General features: G+C 40.8%; 1 protein-coding gene across 9 annotated transcripts in view; it reads left to right on the forward strand.

The window, feature by feature from the left end:
- The window catches only part of mast2 (microtubule associated serine/threonine kinase 2), a 275,716-nt gene that overhangs the window by 214,068 nt on the left and 40,681 nt on the right, over positions 1-20,967 (forward strand). For 6 of the 9 annotated variants that reach the window (XM_039812498.1, XM_039812505.1, XM_039812503.1 and 3 more), the window contains 4 exons: positions 3,799-3,819; positions 6,141-6,219; positions 9,873-10,027; positions 20,806-20,881. In XM_039812498.1, coding sequence (XP_039668432.1) covers positions 3,799-3,819; positions 6,141-6,219; positions 9,873-10,027; positions 20,806-20,881 — 331 coding nt within the window. The remainder of the gene's footprint in view (positions 1-3,798; positions 3,820-6,140; positions 6,220-9,872; positions 10,028-20,805; positions 20,882-20,967) is intronic. The other 3 variants (XM_039812499.1, XM_039812500.1, XM_039812501.1) reach the window with 3 other exon arrangements.

Consider the following 20,967-nt stretch of genomic DNA (forward strand, 5'->3'; position numbering starts at 1 on the left):
CAGCTTTTTAGTGTTTTTTTTCTCTACATGTTTTCTAACATGTTATCTGTACAGTTAAATGGTAAGTTCGGTATTTTTCAACCTGGACCATATTTTCCTATTGTTATGCAAGCCCCCTGCAGTCGGCAGAGGCGAAACAAGCTGCAATGTAAGGTTAACCTTTAATTGCCGTTCACTTAAAGTGCTGTTTTTGACACTGACAGGCTCAGATTATTAGTCTAAGTGTCTGACAACATTAAGAGGGGATCCCTACAGAGATAGACCTTTGTGTTTAAGAGTAAGATCCTTTTTGTTTAACATCAAACCGCTATCGCCAAACCCACCAGACTCCCATTTAAATCAACAGTCATTCTATCCTGGTACAACACACTACATTCAAAGTCGACAGAAACAAAAGAAAACTACCGAAAGCCGTCTTGGTTCGTCTATCCGCTGTTCCAACAATCACCACTCTGGTTTGGTTGAAATAAACACATAATTCTTCTGTTTACGTGTAAAATATGCTGGCTCTATACACGCTAAAAGTCCTGTTTATTTACATGGAGTCTGGTGGGTTTGGTGATTTCAAAGCTGTTCTTGATCTGATCTTCCTCTTTAACAAAAAAGGTCTATCTCTGTAGGGATCCTTTCCATAATGTTGTCACACACTTAAAATAATCTGAGCCTGTCAGCGGCAACAACAGAACTTTTAGTGGACGGAAATTGACTGTACACAATTGCCCTGAGCGGTTACGTCGCAGCTTGCGCCCCAGCTGCAGCGGTCATGCTCAAAACTGGACTTACTTCAAAAAAAATATTGTTCCTATCAGTCACTTAGACACAAACACGTGGGAAAATAGGGTCCAGGTTGAAAAATACTTACGTAAACCTTTAATAATAAGCAGCATAATCTGACAGAAAGTGAAGAAATTACAGAATGGATGAGCCGTACTGTTTTTTACGGCTGTGAAACTGCTCAGTGTCCTTGAGAGCCGAGCTGCTGCTGCTGATGCTGATGATGATGATGATGATGATAGTGTTTGAGCTGATGAGGAGGTAGATGATCACTCCGAGGCTGTCACTCAAACCGGGATTAATAAACCTCTTATCTGTCTGCGCTCTCAGCACAGATAGTAATTATTGAGAGAGAGAGAGAGTGTGTGTGTGTGTGTGTGTGTGTGTGTGTGTGTGTGTGTGTGTGTGTGTGTGTGTGTGTGTGTGTGTGTGTGTGTGTGTGTTCCTGTGACAGACAGACGGATGGATGGATGGATGGATGAAGCATGTTCAGGCAAAGCCGTGATATTTTTAAAATCCCAGATAAAAGAAGATGTCATATAAAAGTTTGGGGAAATGCTCAGCAAGCCTGCCTCTTAAATCTTCATTAAGATGATGATGATGCCGATGCCTCCATGGTATGCCCCCCGAGGCTATTTCCATGACAACATCATCAAACATTGCGTGGCAGCGGCGCAGCAGCCGAAAAGAGCTTTAACATTGATTTGAAATGGAAATCCCTCTCCGTCCGGCTGCTGACCTCAGTGCTGCGCTGCAGACACCGTTACAACGGGGACACCTTGTGGTGGAGGCTGATATGACAGGTCCCTGATTTGAGGCTCCTTTGCTGGCTTGTACATAAGCCTCTTAGTTTCCTTTTTCTTTTAGGAAAGGAGAGCTTGGAATGTCTGATGTTTAGGAAGTGCATTTAGCTCTCAAACTGTTAACGTGATGTATGAAAAGTGTTTAACCCTCCGGTAGTCCTCGGGTCAAATTCGACCCGTATTCAAAACGTTTCTATATCAGAAGTTTGGGTTTCTTTCAACCAAATTGTCAAAAATGTACGTGGATTGTGGCCGGGTTGGCTCAGTGGGTAGACCAGGCGCACATATACATAGAGGTTTATGCCTGGACGTAGAGGTCCAGGGTTCGAATCCGACCTGTGATGATTTTCGGCATATCTTCCCCCCCTCTCTCTCCTTTCTCACCTAGCTGTCCTGTCAATTAAAGGCAGAAAAGCCCAAAAAAGAATCTTAAAAAAAATAAAAATAATGTGGATGGTTCCATACAACCATTACTCTTCACAAGTAAAATAAAAGACCAGCTCAGTACTTTGATTGAATGTGGGTGTTTTATTAAATTTCATAGCATTTGGAGAAAAGAAAGGATAAAAGAAAGTTGAAAAGAGTGACAAAAATGTCGGAAATGGCTTCAAAAATGTCAAAAAAGAGCAGGAAAAATGTGACAAAAACATCGGGAAGAAGTGACCAAAAAACGTTGGGGAAAGGCAATAGAAGTGTCAATAAAAGACGACCACAACGTAAATTTTGACCCAGAGAAATAAAAAGTTGCACGGTCGACGGGGAGACAACACAAAGGTTAAATAGTGTGCAGCAGTCAACGATAAACACATTATTCTCATGTGTTTCTAAATGGTTTTTCCCTCCTTTCTCTACTTAAAATTATTTTTGGTTTGGCGTTTGATCCTGATGAAAGAAGACAGGTCTGGGAAATAACTGTCTTAAAACTGCTGAACTAATAATTTAGAAAAAAACTTTATTATTACACAAAGTCCAGTGTTTCCTTTAGGATTTTTCTTTTTAGCAGTGGGGGCAGGTCTGTCCGAACAACAATAACCTCTGAATAGTTCTACTTGTTAAATGTGATTGTGCAGGATCATTTAAAAGGCAACCGCAACTTAATTTTTTGTACATCCCTATTTCTGATACCGTGGTGGCAGAAATGTTGCCACGGTGGGCCGCCACTACAAAATCAACATAGAGGAAATACTGAAGTCCCCCAAGTCCTGAAAAAAATATATTTTTCATATTTGTTAACTTTAACACTTTAAACAATTTGCACATCCAACAATTCTTCCGTGCAGGTGTGTTGTAAAGTTTCACAGACTTTTACAAAATAGGAGACTCCCGCTAGGGCTGTGCAATTAATCTAAATGTAATCGTGATTATGATTTTGGCTCCCAATGATCACAAAAACAGAATAATCAAGAAAAATTATTAAGCTCATTATGTTTTGCCAGTAAACTCTTATTTTCTCTTGTTCTGAATGATTTCAATAGGAGAAGTATTTACGCAAAGTTCACAGATGTATTTTTTTTTTTTTTTTTTACTGTTGATTTACTTAACTTTTTTTTCTTAAGTTCAATAATTGCAACATCTTTCCAGAACTCAACGAGTAATCGTGTTAAATTATAGTGATTTCAATATTGACCGAAATAATCGTGATTATATTTTTTTCCATAATCGAGCAGCACTAACTCCCGCACTGTGCATCACCATTCATTAAAGAAACTAACGTATCGGTCCCTTTGGACCTCCGACAAGACTATGTTCCTCATTTTATTTGTTAGAAATGATTAAAAAAAAATTAATAAATCTTTCCAGACGTTGGGGTCTTCATATTATCCTCAAAAGAATAATAAACAGGAATAAATACCATTTGATAGCACTGAGCTGAGTTTGACATTTTTTTATTCTGTATTTATTCATATGTTTTTTTTTCTATCATATATTTTATTATAATAATGATGTATTTTAGGCCTACATATTATGTTATTAATAATAATATAATTACATATTATATGATAATAATAACATGATATGAATTTAACATTTAGATGGGTTGCGGATGTATTTTAACTGAAGTATGGGACAGGCTTGGGGTGTGTGTGTGTGTGTGTGTGTGTGTGTGTGTGTGTGTGTGTGTGTGTGTGTGTGTGTGTGTGTGTGTGTGTGTGTGTGTGTGTGTGTGTGTGTGTGTGTGTGTGACCACTGTTAACAGCTCTAAAACTTGTCTCCCTCCCAGTCACGGACACAGGGCTGACAGGTAACCTCTCAGTTTTGACCTTCGACCTTTCTCCTCCGCTCATTCTGCCGCCACCTTCCCTCCCTCCCTCCCTCCCTCCCTCCGCCCTGCATGGCTGAGCACACTCTGAATAACCCTGCAGGGTCTCCTCTTATTTCTTCTCTAAAGCAACAAACTGCTGCTTCCCATAAACAAAAACTCTCTGATCATTGGAGTCATTACAACCTGTAGGACCCAAAGTGGGGAGATGGGTCTCATAATGTTGAATAAAAACTGTGTTAAGTTATGGTTGTTTCTTAGGACGAGGCTTAAGATTCCAGTAGAATCGTTTCTTTATTGGAATCCTTTAGAGGATTTGGTTTCATATCCGATCATGGCTTCCCAATTTAACATGCGCAGGTTTTGGTTTCCGTGGCGGCCAGGCGCTTGTCGTGTTGCAGCCTTGGAGCACAGTAAGCGGCGCTCTAGTGGGGCTTTATTTTACGTTGAAAAAGCCCCGTCAAACTGCAACCCACCATTGAATCAAAATAAAACCTATATTATATATAACTCTTATTTGTGAAATAAACATGTGAACCCATTTCAACTCCACCACTCAAAGAATTGAGAATCGATAAGAACCGGAATCGAAAGGAAGAATCAGAATTGTTAAAATCCAGACGATGCCCAACCCTAATGAGGCTGGTGATATTCCATATTTTTCTAATTAGCAATAAATCTCATGAAAAGACCAAAGACCAGCAGTGAATGTGTCTCCTAACAAATATTGTGTGTACCACAACCTAATATGTCACGAAAAAAAACCATCAGTGGAACATACTGTTGCACTGTAGAGCTGCAAAGATTAATCAATTAGTTGTCAACTATTAAATGAATCGTCAACTATTTTGATAATCGATTTAATCGGTTTGAGTTCTCTGATGCCAGCTTGTTAAATGTGAATATGTTCTAGTTTCCTCTCTCCTCTGGGACAGTAAACTGAATATATATTTGAGTTGGGGACAAAACAAGACATTTGAGGACGTCTTTTTGGGAAACACTGATCCACATTTTTTTCACCATTTTCTGGCATTTTATAGACCAAACAACTCATCGATTAACGGAGAAAATAGTCAACAGATTAATCGACAATGAAAATAAGCGTTAGTTGCAGCCATGTTGTGGCTGACATGTGCCTTCATCACCTCGAACACACACACTGTGTCACTAGAGCACCGAAATGTGGATTCATCCGCCGCTGAAATGTTTACGCAAAGTCATGATGTCACGTTGAAGTCCGAGATGTAGGGAGGAACTTGACCGTACAGGGCTATAAAAGTAAGGACCAGGATTTAAAAATGAATTCCATACTGGACTGGTAAACAGACTGTTACAGTGATCTGAGCGAGAGGAAATGAAAGCATGAATGATCATCTCCAACTCACCCAGTAGGACTTGAGGCTTTGAGTGGTTTACTGGTCTGGCCCACTTGAGAACAAATAAGGGGGGATGTGGCCCGTCAACTAAAATGAGTTTGACACCCCTGCACTAGTCCATATTGCGATTTCGATAAAACTTGCGATTCATTTCGCGGCCCTGGGTCAGAGTGGACTCCCTTCATGCTGCTTGTGTCTCAGCGGATCCTCCTCATGGCTTTCGCCTGCACTTTGGACTCCTTGTTATCCCTGGGTTTGCATTTTCCCTCCTTCAGCTGAACCACTTCATTTTTGCTGTATGTGATGACGCTGCATCTCCTCGATATGGCGCATCCTGCACTAAACCTTCCATCCTTCTTTTCTTATTGTAAAACAGTTATATCGTACATAATTGTTGGTTTGATTGGTTATCGTGTATTTTGCATTCATTGTTTATTCCCTTTTATGTTTATGTAACAAGGCAAATTCTCTGTAAGGGTTGTTTACTTGGCAATTAAAGGTGCCATAGGTAGGACTGTGAAGATCCAGGACTTAGTCAAAAAATTTCTACATCGACAACTTCTCAGTCCCTCCCCCCTTTCTGCTAAAGCCCAAAACGGTCTCCTAAGCTCCTCCCCCCACAAGGGAGAAAGAATGCGTGTGCCTGAGCAGTGATTGACACGCAGTCAGACACTCCCCCCGGCCCTGATTGGTGCATCTGAACAGGGAGCGCTGGATTTTTTTTTTTTTTTCAATGACCTGCTTCATGTAGTTCTACTGGAACATAGGGTCAGTTTCAGTAAATATGACAGAAAGATAGTTTTATAAGGCTTACCTACTGCACCTTTAACCCGATTCTGATCGGATTTGGATTCTGAAATGTGTGTTTAAATAATTTATATTAAAAAAAAAATGTCTTCATGTCTTTATTCTCCGTGTGTCCCTCAGGACGGATGGCAGACGCTGGTCTCTGGCCTCGTTGCCTTCCTCTGGCTATGGCACCAACACTCCCAGCTCCACTGTCTCGGTAAATATCTCTACTTTACTCTACGTGTCTGCATTTAACCCTTCTGTTGTCCTCGGGTCAAATCTGACCCATTTTGGGGTTTTCTTTAACCACATTGTCAAAAAATAATAATGGTGGTTCCATTCAACGCTCTTCCCAATAAAATAAAGGATCAGTTCACTACTTTAAATTAAATTTTATAGGATTTGAAAAAAGATTGCAAAAAAAAGAACATTGAAAAAAGTGACAAAAATGTCAGAAAAAGCTTAAAAAACGAGAAAAAAATCAACAAAAACATCAGAAAAAGTGACAAAAATATTGGGAAAAGTGTCGAAAAAGACGACCATAAAGTTTTAATTTAAAATTTTGACCCAGAAAAACGAAACGTTGCATGGTTGACGGGAAGACAACACAAGGGTTAAACTTTTTTCTTTTTCAGTTTTGACTTTTCAATTTCATTTGATTTTAGTGAGGGGTCATAGTGCGTTTGCTAGTTTGAGTGTGTTTTTGTCAGGGCCAGGTGTAATGTCTCAGAAGTACGTAATATGTAATATGTAGCTATATACATATATATGTATCTACAGCCAAAAATACATGGTTGGAGAACTGTTGGGATGGCCATAACCCTGTTCAGTTAAAATGATTCACATTCATTTTTATTCTATTTTTATGACTTTTTTAACCTCGCAATATAGTTTCAGTTTATTTTATTTTTTTAAATGTAGTTTCCACTGTTTATTTTTGTTTGAGTTTACTATAATAATGCTTGCTACATCTGACTTCACTGCAAAGCAACAAGCCAACAGATCCTCCATCAGCTGTGATGCACTCCCTCGTTCTCTCCCTTCGTTGCCCTCAAGTGTACTTCTGCTTCCCGCTCTGTTTCTCCTCTCTTTCCTTCCTCCATTCCCAGGGACATATCATCACTCCCTCTGGTCTAATCCTTCTCCTTTACCTTCTGCTGTTGCTCCATCTCCCACCTTGTTAACACCCCGGCGTGCGGCTTCTCTGAGCCTGCCGCCTGCAGAATGAGGCCCAGCATGCTTCAAAGGCAGCCGACTGTGCGAGCTCTTAACATGTAGACCCAGACTGCTAGCGTGCCTGCTAGCTCCCTGTTTGTACCGAGTGGGAAATAAATGACTTGTTAGATGAAAAGGACTTCTCTCAGTGCCCACTAATGATTGGTTTGCAGGGCTAACGACGTCTAGATATGTAGGTTAAACAAAATGAAATATAGTCCTTAACCCTCCTGTGGTCCTCGGGGTCAAATTTGACCTATTTTCAAAAAGTTTCTAAATCAGAAATGTGGGTTTCCTTCAACCAAATTGTCAAAAAAAAAATAACGTGAGTGGTTCCATACGACGCTCTTCACAAGTTAAATAACTCATCAGTTCACTATTTTCATTGAATTTGGGTGTTTTATTAAATTTTATAGCATTTGAAGATTTTTTTTTTTTATTAAAGAACATTGAAGGATGTAGGGGGGAAAAAACAACAAAAAAGCCCCCAAAAAATGCAGAAACAATCGACAAAGACATTGGAAAAATTGACAAAGATCTTCGGGAAAAGTGAGAAAACGTGTGGGAGAAAGCTTCAAAAACTTGGTCAAAACAACAACAAAAATGTCCAGAAAAATCGACAAAGAACTTCAGGAAAAGTGACCAAAGTGTCTGGAGGTTTGAATTTAAAATTTTGACCGAGAAAACCTAAAAGTTGAGTAGTCTACGGGAAGACAACACAGGGGTTAAAGGTTAAATGATGTTGGACTAACGGCTGTATGTCTCCTAGATGTCTAATAAAACGTTGACCCAGTTGTAATCCAGATGTTTGGCCGTGGCCCACCAAGAACGTTTACATGCACACTAATATTCCGCTATTATTCTGAGTATGACAATATTCAGAATTTGATACCGGTCATGTAAACTGCATATTCTATTTGGATATTCTGAATAAGACCTTTTTCAGAATGTAGCTTTTTCCGATTAAGACGTGTGGGACATGTCATTGATTTTCGGGTTTCAGGAAAATACTTTTGTGACTGACTGACAAAATGTGACTCAATCTGTGTTTTTACCACAGTTTGTGGCCTCTTGCCTGTTTAGGACTTAAGCCGGCTACACACTGGCTGCGTGGCGTGAGCGTGTCAGCTGCGTGGCGTGTCCGTGTTTTTATTTCGGCTCCCATGTTAACAGGTCAGAGCTTACACACTGCCTGCGTTACACACACTGCTCAGGCGTGGCTCGAGCCGCGGCGAAAGCGCTTGCCTGCTAGAAATAGAACTGACGCCTATTTTTCACGCGACACGCAAGCGTGTTGGAATTGTTTCAGGACAAAATAAAATAGGAGAAGATGTTTATATGTCATTTAGACACAAATACATATTAATGAATGACATTTTGATGTTTCAAAGTCTCGAGGTTTTGATATAAATGCAGATATATAAATGTAATACAAAAAAAAAAATCTATGCACCTGTCAATACAGAACGAAATATTCTGGAGCCTATTTTGCCGTCAATACTGTTGTCTTTTCTGTAATCAAATCAGAATATATTTATGTTTAACATGAAGTATACTACTGCTTGAGTGCAATAAATCAATGGGAAACATCCATGTGTCCAGACAAGGCTAGCAGCAGCAGCACGGTCCAACAAGTCCGCCGCCGCTGGTTAACTTTGAAAAAGTCCTTTTTTGCACGGCTGCGTGTCAACGATGGAATTTCATTTTCATTATTCATGTAAACCGCTTAGACGGAATATCGTCTTTTTCGATAATAAGGTGAGCTCACAGATGAATGTCACGCTGACTTCCATCATCTCATCACACCAGCGCGCATTAAGGGACACGTCTGGAGGCACACTTGTCATATCGCTCTCACTTTGTGGCGTGATCTGAAAATCAGTGGTTCGGTTTTTAGTCTGCAGTCACTCAAACAGCGTGAAGAGATGACCACGGCGAGGGAAAAGGCGCTCCAATGAAAACAGGAGATGCATCGTTTCTGTTTATTTTTTATTTTTTTAATTGCATTTCACAAGAAATTCCAGATGAAAGTTCTGCAGTTAAGCACAGCTTTCTATGCCCACCCAACCCCCACCCTCCACCCCATGGCGCAGTGATGCTTAAAGCAAACGCACACACAAACACACACACACAGGGTTCATAATTAATTTTTTTGTCCACAATCTGAATGGCTAGTGAATGTTCAAATTTGACCAGACACTCAATAGGTTCCTATTGGTTTTTTGGCTGGTGAATGAAGCAAATCTACCAGCTGGTAGATGGGCAATTTGGATCATTGGATGAATGGTTGCTGATAATGGGCTACGTAGATATTGCATTAAAGATCAGATCAGCTGGTATTCTGTCTATATTGGAGTGGAATGGAAATTTCTAAGTGACCCCAAACTTTTGAATGGTAGATATATTTGTTTGCAGGGTCCAAAATTAGCACCTACATATACTAATACATAAACATTTACATACCATACACACATACACCTGCACATACATGTTCTATTTTGAGATCTTTACTCCCCCATCCTCACCTGTGCCTAACTCCCCTGTCCTCCCCCGGCCTGGACTAGCCCTAGCGTTAGCCGTTAGCTCTGGCCTGACCCCGCAGTAGCTCCAGCGCTGGTGGTAATCTGTGCTCCCTCTGTGCTCCTCCTCTCACAGTCCTCCTGTTCATCTCAGGAGAAGCTGCACCAGCTGCCCTTCCAGCCCACTCCGGACGAGCTGCACTTCCTCACCAAACACTTCAGCTCTGAGAGCATCACAGACGAGGAGGGACGCCGCTCCCCCGCCATGAGACCGCGCTCCCGCAGCCTCAGGTAGGAGCGCTGGCACAAGTTTGCACTCCCATAACCGGGTTCAACATAACGTTGTAAGGATTAATCATATATACATTGTATTGATTCATCCAAACAGCAAATCCAAAAAAAACTATTCTACATCTACAAATATAAGTTCAATCAATGTAGTTGGATTTGCACTCCAATGATTTGTAGTTATAATACAGTAATGTTTGTTTTAATTTTTAGGTATTTCACCACTCATGTTTATAAATGGGGCAGAACATTAGAGAGACTAGATAACACAATGCAGTCCACTTCAACACCACCGCAAATAAACATAAAGTCCAAATAATATCTCTGACCAATGGGCCAAACAAAATTGAACATTATTATCTTCATAAAGGTAGAAGAGTTGTATTTGATTGTAATAAACTGGGCATGTACTTTACTAACTTCAGTTTTATCAAGGCTGAATGTAAAAAGTTGACCTGGAGTGAGTGTCGGTAACACTTTACTTGAAGTGTACATAAGAGGGACATGACACTGTCATGAACACATGAACCCTAACTTGTCGTGACAAAAACCGAATGACATGAGCGTTATGTCATAAACGTTCATGACACGTTCATGACAGTGTCATGTCACTCTTATGTAGACACCTTCAAGTAAAGTGTAACCTGAGATTCTTCTGGAACAAAAATGAGCAGCGTTAGCCTGGGTTGTGTGAGTTTGTGTGCCAGTCTCCAGAAAGGTCAGACTCGTCCTGCAGACGTGTCCGTGGCAGGTCGGAGCCAGTCGAAACGCCTCACTCTTTATATAGATATATACGTATATCTATCGGTGGCGCTCGCCTGTCCGCCTTTTATTCTCACCGTTCATCTCCAGCTCAAATGTCTTCTGTCTTTATCTTCTCTCGAGATTCTCCATCCGCGTGTAAAATTTCCTTTTCTCTATCTCTTTCTTCACCCACACTTTGTGTCTCACCTCCAGCTCTTCTCTCAGCAGCGTTATCTCTGCTTCTTCACGGGCACATATTGAATTCTTTCATTCTCTGAGATGAAAGAAGACCGACCGAGTCGCATGGTGTGTATCTGATTAGAGTCCCACTGAGTTTGCTGACTGATGTCAGGCTCTGCGTGTGTGTGTGTGTGTGTGTGTGTGTGTGTGTGTGTGTGTGTGTGTGTGTGTGTGTGTGTGTGTGTGTGTGTGTGTGTGTGTGTGTGTGTGTGTGGAGAAGTGCCATCTCATATAATCCAACCTCACCCCATGTCCTCATATAACTTCTCTTTCTCTGAAATGAAATCATAGAGAGGTAACAAGATGGATTTTTCATAAAAACATAGAGAATGCAATGTTCTCCAGTGTTTGTTTATCAGAAATGTTACAAAAGTTGATGAAAAACGAAAATTCTGCAATAACAGAGTAGGCATGGGCCGGTGTGAGATTCTGACGATATGATAACCTTGAGCAAAAATATCACGGTTTCCCTGTATCGCAATTTACAGTTTATTTTGAAACCCACTACACACTGGCAGGGAGACGGATTTCGAAACTGCACTTTGTGTCCTGGAAGACTCAAGACTCGAGGAAAACTGTTGGTGGTTTTGAAGCCGTGACTTTTTCAAACCACCGCAGGGGCGATTCTAGGATCAGACCTTTTAGGGGGGCTCAGCCCCTGTTGAGAATGTGACACAGATTAGAGGTGTGAATCTTCACTGATCTCCCGATTCGATTACAATTATCATGTCAGCGATTCAATTCGATTCGATATCTCGATGCATCACGATGCGTCAAATACATTTTTCTATTAAAGCCATGTAGGAGATTTCATTCATAGCTTTTCAAGCTTCAAAAACAAAACATTCTGCAGTGCTCTAATACTAAATAAACTGGATACATAAACCTATACAGCACTGAGCACATGGCACTTCCTGAATGTGCAAAACATACCAGAATATGTAAACAGAAATGTTGTTAGGCCTACGTTAAATAGAAATAATCGATTATGAGCCGGCCGATTATCGATGCAGCATCGTCCATGTCCACGATTCGATGCATCGATTATTTGATTAATTTTAACACCTCTAACACGGATACAGTGTATGCAGAAGTGTTAAACCCCCCCCCCCCCACTCCTAAATCAGTCATTTCATTAGCCGATAATCTCTGAGCTACTGAACAACGTCAGCTAACGTTTTTTGACACTTTATAAGTCACATTAATAACGACTAATTTGACACAATGTTCTAACGTTCAGCAATTTTAGTTGCTTACGTTTCAATTTTAGGTTCTAATCTGCACCATAAAATGACCGACTTCTTCTCTGGTGGACTACCAACGTTAAACTTCCCCACCGTCTCCTGCTCTCCCTCTGACAGATCAGATAGAGACTCAGCCAAAGGCGGGAGTCTGGCACAACCTCCTCCGATTGGCCAAAACTACGTTTCTGTTAACCCTTTCCTTGACTGGGTTACAGGTGCATAGCATCGGCGACAGCCACACAGGATATTAAACCAGTTTCAAGCCCTTTGAGCCTGTAATTGGGCCCCCCCTAAAAAGGGTTTAATATCGCCAATGAGTATACCTTGAACCTGGTAACCGGTCCGTGCCTATCACCGAGATGAAGTAGACTCTGAACAAGTTAACGCATACATGGAGGTGACTTTGAAAAGTGTTTTTCGGCTGCAGCCAGCAGTTACCCCTCCCCCCCCCATGTGCCAGGGTGGATGAGCCTGACATCATATTACTCCGCCAGCAGTGAGTGTCATTAAAAAGCTCTTAGCGAGCCGTCTGCAGACTGTCTGCAAGTGATAGATAAATAACCAACAGAAGGGGTAGGCTGAGGATTAGGGGGCCCGGTTCTATTAGCCAGTTCACTTTTGGATCCAGTTCCAAGTTGATAAAGTGCCCAAATGAAGATACTAGTGTCAGGAAAGTGTAGCAGGATGTGAAGAGGACGTGGGGAATGAGACGGACAACAGGGAGCAGAGAGAGAGAGATGAAGTGAGTGGAAAGAAGATGATGATGATGATGATGATGATGATGATTGGACCCAGGGGGAAGAACAAGTGTGTCTGTGTATGAGGGAGAGCGAACAAATGAAAATGAGCTGCAGAGCACAATTATATGCTAATTTTACGACTCTGCCGTGAGTGATGGCAGCCACCCCTTTTTTTTATCATCATTTAACAGTTTCTCTGTTCGTCTATTAATCTTTTATTCTTCCCTTCTCAGCACATTCGTGCCACGTTTAGTTCCTGAAGTATATCCGTCCACTCTGTCCACCATCCTCCTCTTCCATACATTGGGAAACGAGCAAACCACCTCCATCCATCATTTCATGTGCAACCGCTACAGGCTGCAGTTGCTGCACCCCATTGGCTTTCTGTCTGGAAAGTCACCTGCTCTATTCCATCATACATATCAGTACTCATGTAATAATATAACACTAGAAAATCACCTGCTCTATTCCCTCATACATATCAGTACTCATGTAATAATATAACACTAGAAAATCACCTGCTCTATTCCATCATACATATCAGTACTCATGTAATAATATAACACTGGAAAATCACCTGCTCTATTCCCTCATACATATCAGTACTCATGTAATAATACAAAAACGGTCTCTTTTTCCTTCTTCTTCGTCAATTCTTGTTTGTCAATTTAAAAGATCATTTTTCAACCGAAGAAAGTCTCAGGTAGCCGTAGGTTTGTCATATGACCACTTAGTTTAGTGTGAAACCGCTCAGTGGACTACATCTCCCGTCTCACACAATCTACCTCACCTAGCTGGATGCTCGGCTCGCTAGCTAGCTAGTTAGCTAGCTAGCTAGTTAGCTAGCTAGCTTAGCTCTGTTCCACAACACATGTAACGTTATCTTAGCTGCTGGGTTTTACCCAGTCAAGTGTTTTCAGCAGAGCTTTTCAGTGGAATCATGAACCTCATCTCGGGATGAAGACAGACACACACACACACACACTCTTCAACCATTTATTTATGTCCACATGAAGAAAATGATACAGGGACACAAATATTACGGATGCAGTACAATACATACGCAAACTCATGGACCAGTGGCATGCAGCAGGTCTTCACAATATCACTTAATGAGCACAATACTCAGTTCTTAAAGGTATAAGTAGCACAATACTCAGATGTTAAGGGTATAAGTAGCACAATACTCTGTGTGTGTGTCCTAGGCTACCAAATATGAAAAACAAGTAGCCTGCACCTATAGCCTAGCTCTGGAGGCAGTTTATCATTACATCCAAGACACACACACACACACACTCTTCTAATCCCCGTTCTGCCCGGTTTTCTGTCACGGTCAATTAGGCCTCTCATTTCCCAAGTCGCCTGCCTCAGTAGTGAAGCATCAATGTTATTTTCTCTCTCTCTCTCACACAGCCTCTACCTCTCGCCACCACCATCTGATTCGCTGTCTCGTCTGATTTACTTCAATTACCCTCTCTACCAATAAGCTCGTTTGCATTTTGAGTGCCTTTGTCGCATGTGACATCACCACTCAGCTGGGGGGGGGGGAGGAAAAAAATGACTTTCCAATGTTTTAATTATCCAATTTTATGAAACACCCTCAGGTTTAAATTGAATCTTATATTCTGTTTCATCAATATTTCCTTTCTTTCTCACACTTTTTGAACTTGTTGCCCCGCGCTAAGACAAAAGTACCCCCCCCCCCCCACAACGTCCTCCCAAGATCCTCCTTCCCAAGGTCGTTCCTCAAAGTAATGACACAGACATTTTTCGCCGGGATTGCCGCGAGGCCGTTTTTATTTCCCATTACAGTAGAAATATAGCCGTGTTCAAATTAGCCTTTGTCTGGCTTCCGTGTGTTATTCATCCGGGGGATTCCTCTACGACCTCCGCCGCAGCGCGCTCTGAACGGGAGCTTTATTATAATAAAAAGGCTCAAAGCCATGAGGAATAACACGGAGAGGAGGAGAAGAAGACATTCTCTGAAAATTAAAGAATGTACATAACAGCCTCTGGCACTGAATCCATCTCTGTCAAGGCTAACCTTTAATTACTGAGCCCCGTGGCAGAGCCGGCTGCCGGCGCTCCTGATAGATTTTCCTTTTTTTTAAAACATGAAGGAAGAGTTTCAAAGTTGAGCATGCTAGAACTGAGAGGATTTACATGCAACAATAACGTGTGTGTGTGTGTGTGTGTGTGTGTGTGTGTGTGTGTGTGTGTGTGTGTGTGTGTGTGTGTGTGTGTGTGTGTGTGTGTGTGTGTGTGTGTGTGTGTGTGTGTGTGTGTGTGTGTGTGTGTGTGGTGGTGGACATAATGATAAACTGTCTCCATGGGGTTTAGCTCGTATGTCACATTCAGGCTGCTCTCATTCCCATTAAACTGGTAATTGGACGTTGAGCTGCCGATGGATGACTCAAAGCATTACCTCATTGCACAGGTCGTGTGTGTGTGTGTGTGTGTGTGTGTGTGTTTGTGTGTGTACCGATGACTCATACTAACAAAGACATCTGGAGCCCCAAATTCTTTGACCTCACCTACCTTCCTCTCACTCGGTCTCTCTCTGGGAGTGTTTTATAAAATACTTTTGGGTTATACGTTTTTATATTTTATTCTATTTATTTGGTTTAGTTAGGTCTTTATTTTGATTCATATTGTTTTTATATTGTATTTTTGTGTGTAAAATATTATTTTGTCTTAGTCATTTGATATAAGGTCACCAATCCACCATAAAGTCTTATTGACGGGTGCGTAGGACCGACAACATTCAACCCGTTTTTTTTAAACTTTATTAACAATGTTTTGTTCCTAACTCAAGTAACATTTTGTGAGTAACAAATGTTCAGGTTATTAACAAGAAAGGGTTATTTTTTCCCTTAAAATCTGGAAGTTGTGATGATATAATGCCACCAGTACAGTTCCCTTTGTTTAGTACTCTTCTAGATATGGATGTATGTATCTTGTGCAACAAGACAGAACAGATATCAAGAAAACAAGTCTTGATCCTTAAAATAAATGTGCTGCCATGGGGAGATTGGCAGATAAAATAAAAAAAATTAAAAACTAGATTTGGAAACAATATAGTCTACTATACTATACTATTAACATGGAGATTTTTTTTCCATGTGTAGCAAACACTAAAATTGCAGTTGCAATATTTAGAAGGAAATGTTTACAGTCGTAAATGGATGGAATGAATAATTCAGCAGGCTAACAAAGCCTAAAATTGACTCGAATGAGATTTCACTCACACACACACACACACACACACACACACACACACACACACACACACACAGCCGCCTGACACCTGTCTTCATCCCCTATTCTCCTGAAAGTGAGACTTGGAAAGGTCAAGGATATGGCTGCTGTCTCTATTTTGTCTTATTGTAGGCGAGGGGGGGGGATGAGTCCCAGGAGGGAGAAGATTGTGTGTTGTGTGAAAGACGGACGGATTGGTATTCTGTTGAAGAGTAGAGACTGAAGGAGATGTCACTGTCAGTCTGTCAGGTTCCTGAAAACCCCCCCTGGGAACTGACGGACACTCGCTGCAGTGAGGACAGCCTCAGTTCATCACTGACAGCTACACACACACACACACACACACACACACACACACACACACACACACACTGTGTCCGAGGTCCGCCGGTCTCCCGAGGCGTTACCTTTTTGCTGCTCTGTGTGTGTGCAGCCATGCGAGTCCAGAGGTTGTCATGGTCTCCAGTTTACACCGCTGAAGACACACATATGATGAAGACCCCGAGGTCTCGTGTGTGTGTGTGTGTGTGTGTGTGTGTGTGTGTGTGTGTGTGTGTGTGTGTGTGTGTGTGTGTGTGTGTGTGTGTGTGTGTGTGTGTGTGTGTGTGTGTGTGTGTGAGTGAGACCACTGTCCGGCATTTTTATTCCCCTGTGCTCGTGTGACCTGAACGATACTGCATGTCACATTCAGTCTGGTTAGTGGTTTCTGCAGCTCAGGGACAGGCAGCCCTCCCTGTAGGAGAGGAAAGAAGATCACCCAGGAGTTGCCTTTCAGAAAAACTAGTGCTTTTCTGACTCAAATGTCATGATATTAAAGTAAGTAAGCAAGTCAAGTTTATTTCTATAGCACATTTAAAAACAGCTTGCGCTGACCAAAGTGCTGTACATAGCGCATTAGCCACAGGGTAATAAAAATAAAATATACTTACAAATCAGTGATTTAGGCTAAAACGACATCGAAAGACAAATACTTAATTACAAACATAGCAGGATAAGACAATTAAAATGCAGGGAAGGCCAATGTCAAAAGGTGAGTTTTGAGCCTGGCTTTGAATATCACAATTGAAGGGGCATTTCTGCTGTCAGGTGGCAGTCGGTTCCACAGCTGAGGGCCAGCAACAGAAAAGGCTCTGTCACCTTTTTGCTTAAGCCGGGACCGTGGGACAGGGAGGAGGCCTTGGCTGGAGGATCTCAGAGGCACACATTGTGCTGCGATTCCATTTTCTTCGATTTGAATTAGATTCCCGATCATACATCACATCACTACAAGGGGCCCATGATATATCAACTCAATATTGTTATCGCGATAACACGTTGCGCAATAGTATAAGTATGCAATATCTTGTTTATTTTGTGGAGCACTGGGTCCCGTCCGTTGGCTGTGTGGCTTAGTTGTGTTTTGATTTCGAGCTTGAAACGCTGTAATGATCATCATTTCATTGACCAGTTACCGTGGTTACCGTGCCACTTGCACATGTTAGTGCACGTCAGCGCACGGGTCCACTACGTGACAAACCCTATCACGTGTGTGCATATTTCGACAGAGTGACAGTGTGAGTAAAGAAATAGATCGAGACAACAAAATGGAACGAATCAGAGAAGAGAAAGAAAATTGGGTCCTGTTCTCTTCATTTATATATTTGATACTGTCCACCCAGTAAAACATGTCCTGTTCTGTAGACATGGTCCTTATTTATTTATTCATGTTAACATTTTACACGTTTATTTTAGGGCTGAAATGATTCCTCGAATAATGTGAATAATTCGATTACAAAAAATCCTCGATGCAAAATGACTTGCCTCGACGCTTGGTTAAATCAATGTTACCACCGTCTGTATCACTGACGGACGGTGTTTCCGCACGGAGCATTATTACTGTCGCACACCAGACGCGGCTCAGTCTGCTGCTGGCGACACATGCTAGAGCGTAAATAGCGAGGGGCTAAGAGACATAATTAAAACTAAAACTCTGTACAGTATGTCTACTGCAAAATCAAACTAGCTTACCACAATAATAGCACTTAGCATCTCAACAGAAAACATGGAGTCTAACTTAATCATCCATTCCACGAAGAGGACCGACAAAAGTAAATCACAGTCGTATGGACGATGAACCTACAACAACTACCAAAATCAAAGACAAGAAAATACGTAGTGGTGACCACGATCTGATCTAAAGAGCTGATGCGTTGACTATCCCTTCGGAAAAACAGCTGTGTGTTGTGCATCTCTCTCTCTCTCTCTCTCTCTCTCTCTCTCTCTCTATCTCTCTCTCTCTACGGAGAAACAGCTGATCAACGATCTAATAGCATAAGTGTAACAGAGCTGTGTGACGTTATAATCAAATATATAACTGAAAATAGGTTCAGTCTAACTAATATTTACATATAGGCCTACTGTATATACAGATCAGTCTCAGGTTGAAAGTTGTAGTTCTGAAAGTTAAGTTGCACAACTTAATGTAATGTTTGTGTATGTTTAATGTATGCCTTAGTTTGAGGTTGATATCATTTGCTTTTTTCTGAAAATGTTGCTTTTTTCCCTAGTTTTGGTTGTTTAAAAACGCAAAACAAAATGTATCCGATTAATCAATCGAGAAAGTGCTAGATTAATCAATTACAAAAAGAATCGATAGCTGCAGCCCTAGTTTATTTCACACGTCATCAATGTATCATTAAACACAATTTCATAAGGTACAATGATCATATGTAAGCCGCGTGAAATGGGAAACCCCAAATAAGCTACTAAAAGCTTTTCGGAGGGGGGCCGATAACGATAAACATCAACAGTTAATATACAAACTAAAAACTCAATTTACCATAAACAAAAATACAGACATACTTAGACTAACATGGACAAATACTAAAAACAGACAGACTATAGCATTTAAAGAATAATCAACTGTCATATGTTATGAGCAACTTCTCCTTGAGGCTTTTCTTGAAGATGGAGACAGAATACGAGCTCGTTCCAAATCTGTGGTCCCCTACAAACCATACTCAGGCTCGTACACTTTAACCGTCATTTTTTGCCAGTAATTAGGTATTTTTTCCTTGTGTCATAAGTGTGCAGGGGACGATTTATTGGAATATGCTCACACAAATGGTAGTTTAACCTATGGATAACATGGAATATCATGCAGGCATTCTGAAAGACATTATATTCGGTAAGCCTTAATATACCCAGATGACGAAATAGAGGACGAGTCGGGGTATTGGGCTCGGACCACGTTAATGCCCGTATGATTTTGTTTCTGTAAAATCTGTAGTTTTTTCAAGTGGCTGGGAAAAGTATTACACAATATGACATTACAATAGTTTAAATGAGGCTCAAACTAAGTTTTGTGTAAGTGCTAAGTGTGGGAGAAAATGGCTTAACTTAAAAAATAACCCAACATATTTAGATAATTTTTTTGTTAGATGATCAATATGACAATTGAAATTTAAACATTCATCAATATAAATACCAAGGAATTTAGTGGTGTCTCTTTCAATAATTTGGTCATTTATTTTAAGACAAACCTTCCATTTGATTTTTGTTGGATTGAAACAAAATGTTGTTCATCTTTTTGATGTTAAATTTCTACATTTCTTATACTCTATTTACTATTTCTTGCAGTCCAACTGAACTCTTATGTGACATAAATAAATTTGTATCATCAGTATCATAAGACCATAGTGGAATTTTCAAAGTCATTAATATATAATATAAAAACAAGCGGGCCCAAAATGGATCCCTGGGGGACTCCAAATTTGATGGGTTTGCTTATGGAAATTTGTTCATTAATATTTACATATTGCTGTCTGCCAAATAAATAACTTGTAAACCAGCTAAGTGCTAGTCCTCGGATTCCATAATGATGTAATTTATTCAATAAAATATCAAAATCAATAGTATCAAATGCCAGTCCAATATGACTGTATTTGTTATGAATTTATTTTGATGCGTTTTCCCATAACTTTTGTAATTTTACATGTTTAAAAATATCGAAATTAATATTGATATCGCAATATTCATAATCGATATGGAAATATCACATTTTGTCAATATCGTGCAACCCTACTCACTACACTATTTTAGCAACTAGAACACTGCCACAAATCTTTGATCTGTGCCTTTCATAACTGAACTTAATGGAAGAAACCATTTAATTATGTACACTACATACTTTTGCTGTAGAAGCATAAATATGCAGGAAAAATGACCAAAACGACAAGATCTGTGAGTTGGGCAGGCCAATCGCTCGGCTTCTGAGAAGCTCTCGGTGTGATATGACGCGTGGCGGACGACGGAACAAAACCGCGGCGCAGATGGAAGTGGAGTCCCGGGGTTAGAGTCGTTTTCTGCATGACAATATTGACATTTCAATTTTTCCCCAGTCCTATCGGCTCAAATTATAATAGCGCAGGTTCAAGTTTGAACGAAGAGGCGATATGGAGGCTGATTGAAATCCCTCCTGTGTGACAGGCTGCTTCTATTTTATTTTATTTCTTTATTTATTCTGACTACTGAGTGTCTCCACTCACCTGTGTTTGTCTGTTTTTTTTCATTTCAGCCCCGGGCGTTCGCCTATCTCCTTCGACCATGAGATCGTGATGATGAACCATGTGTACAAGGAGAGGTTTCCCAAGGTTGGTACGGCAGAGACACACTTCCTGTACAGAACAAAGTCACCGTGGGTGAACCAGAGAAGGACCAGGAACACACCCAACAACCT

This window comes from Perca fluviatilis, chromosome 9, assembly GCF_010015445.1.
Source record: "Perca fluviatilis chromosome 9, GENO_Pfluv_1.0, whole genome shotgun sequence".
NCBI classification, from domain to species: domain Eukaryota; kingdom Metazoa; phylum Chordata; class Actinopteri; order Perciformes; family Percidae; genus Perca; species Perca fluviatilis.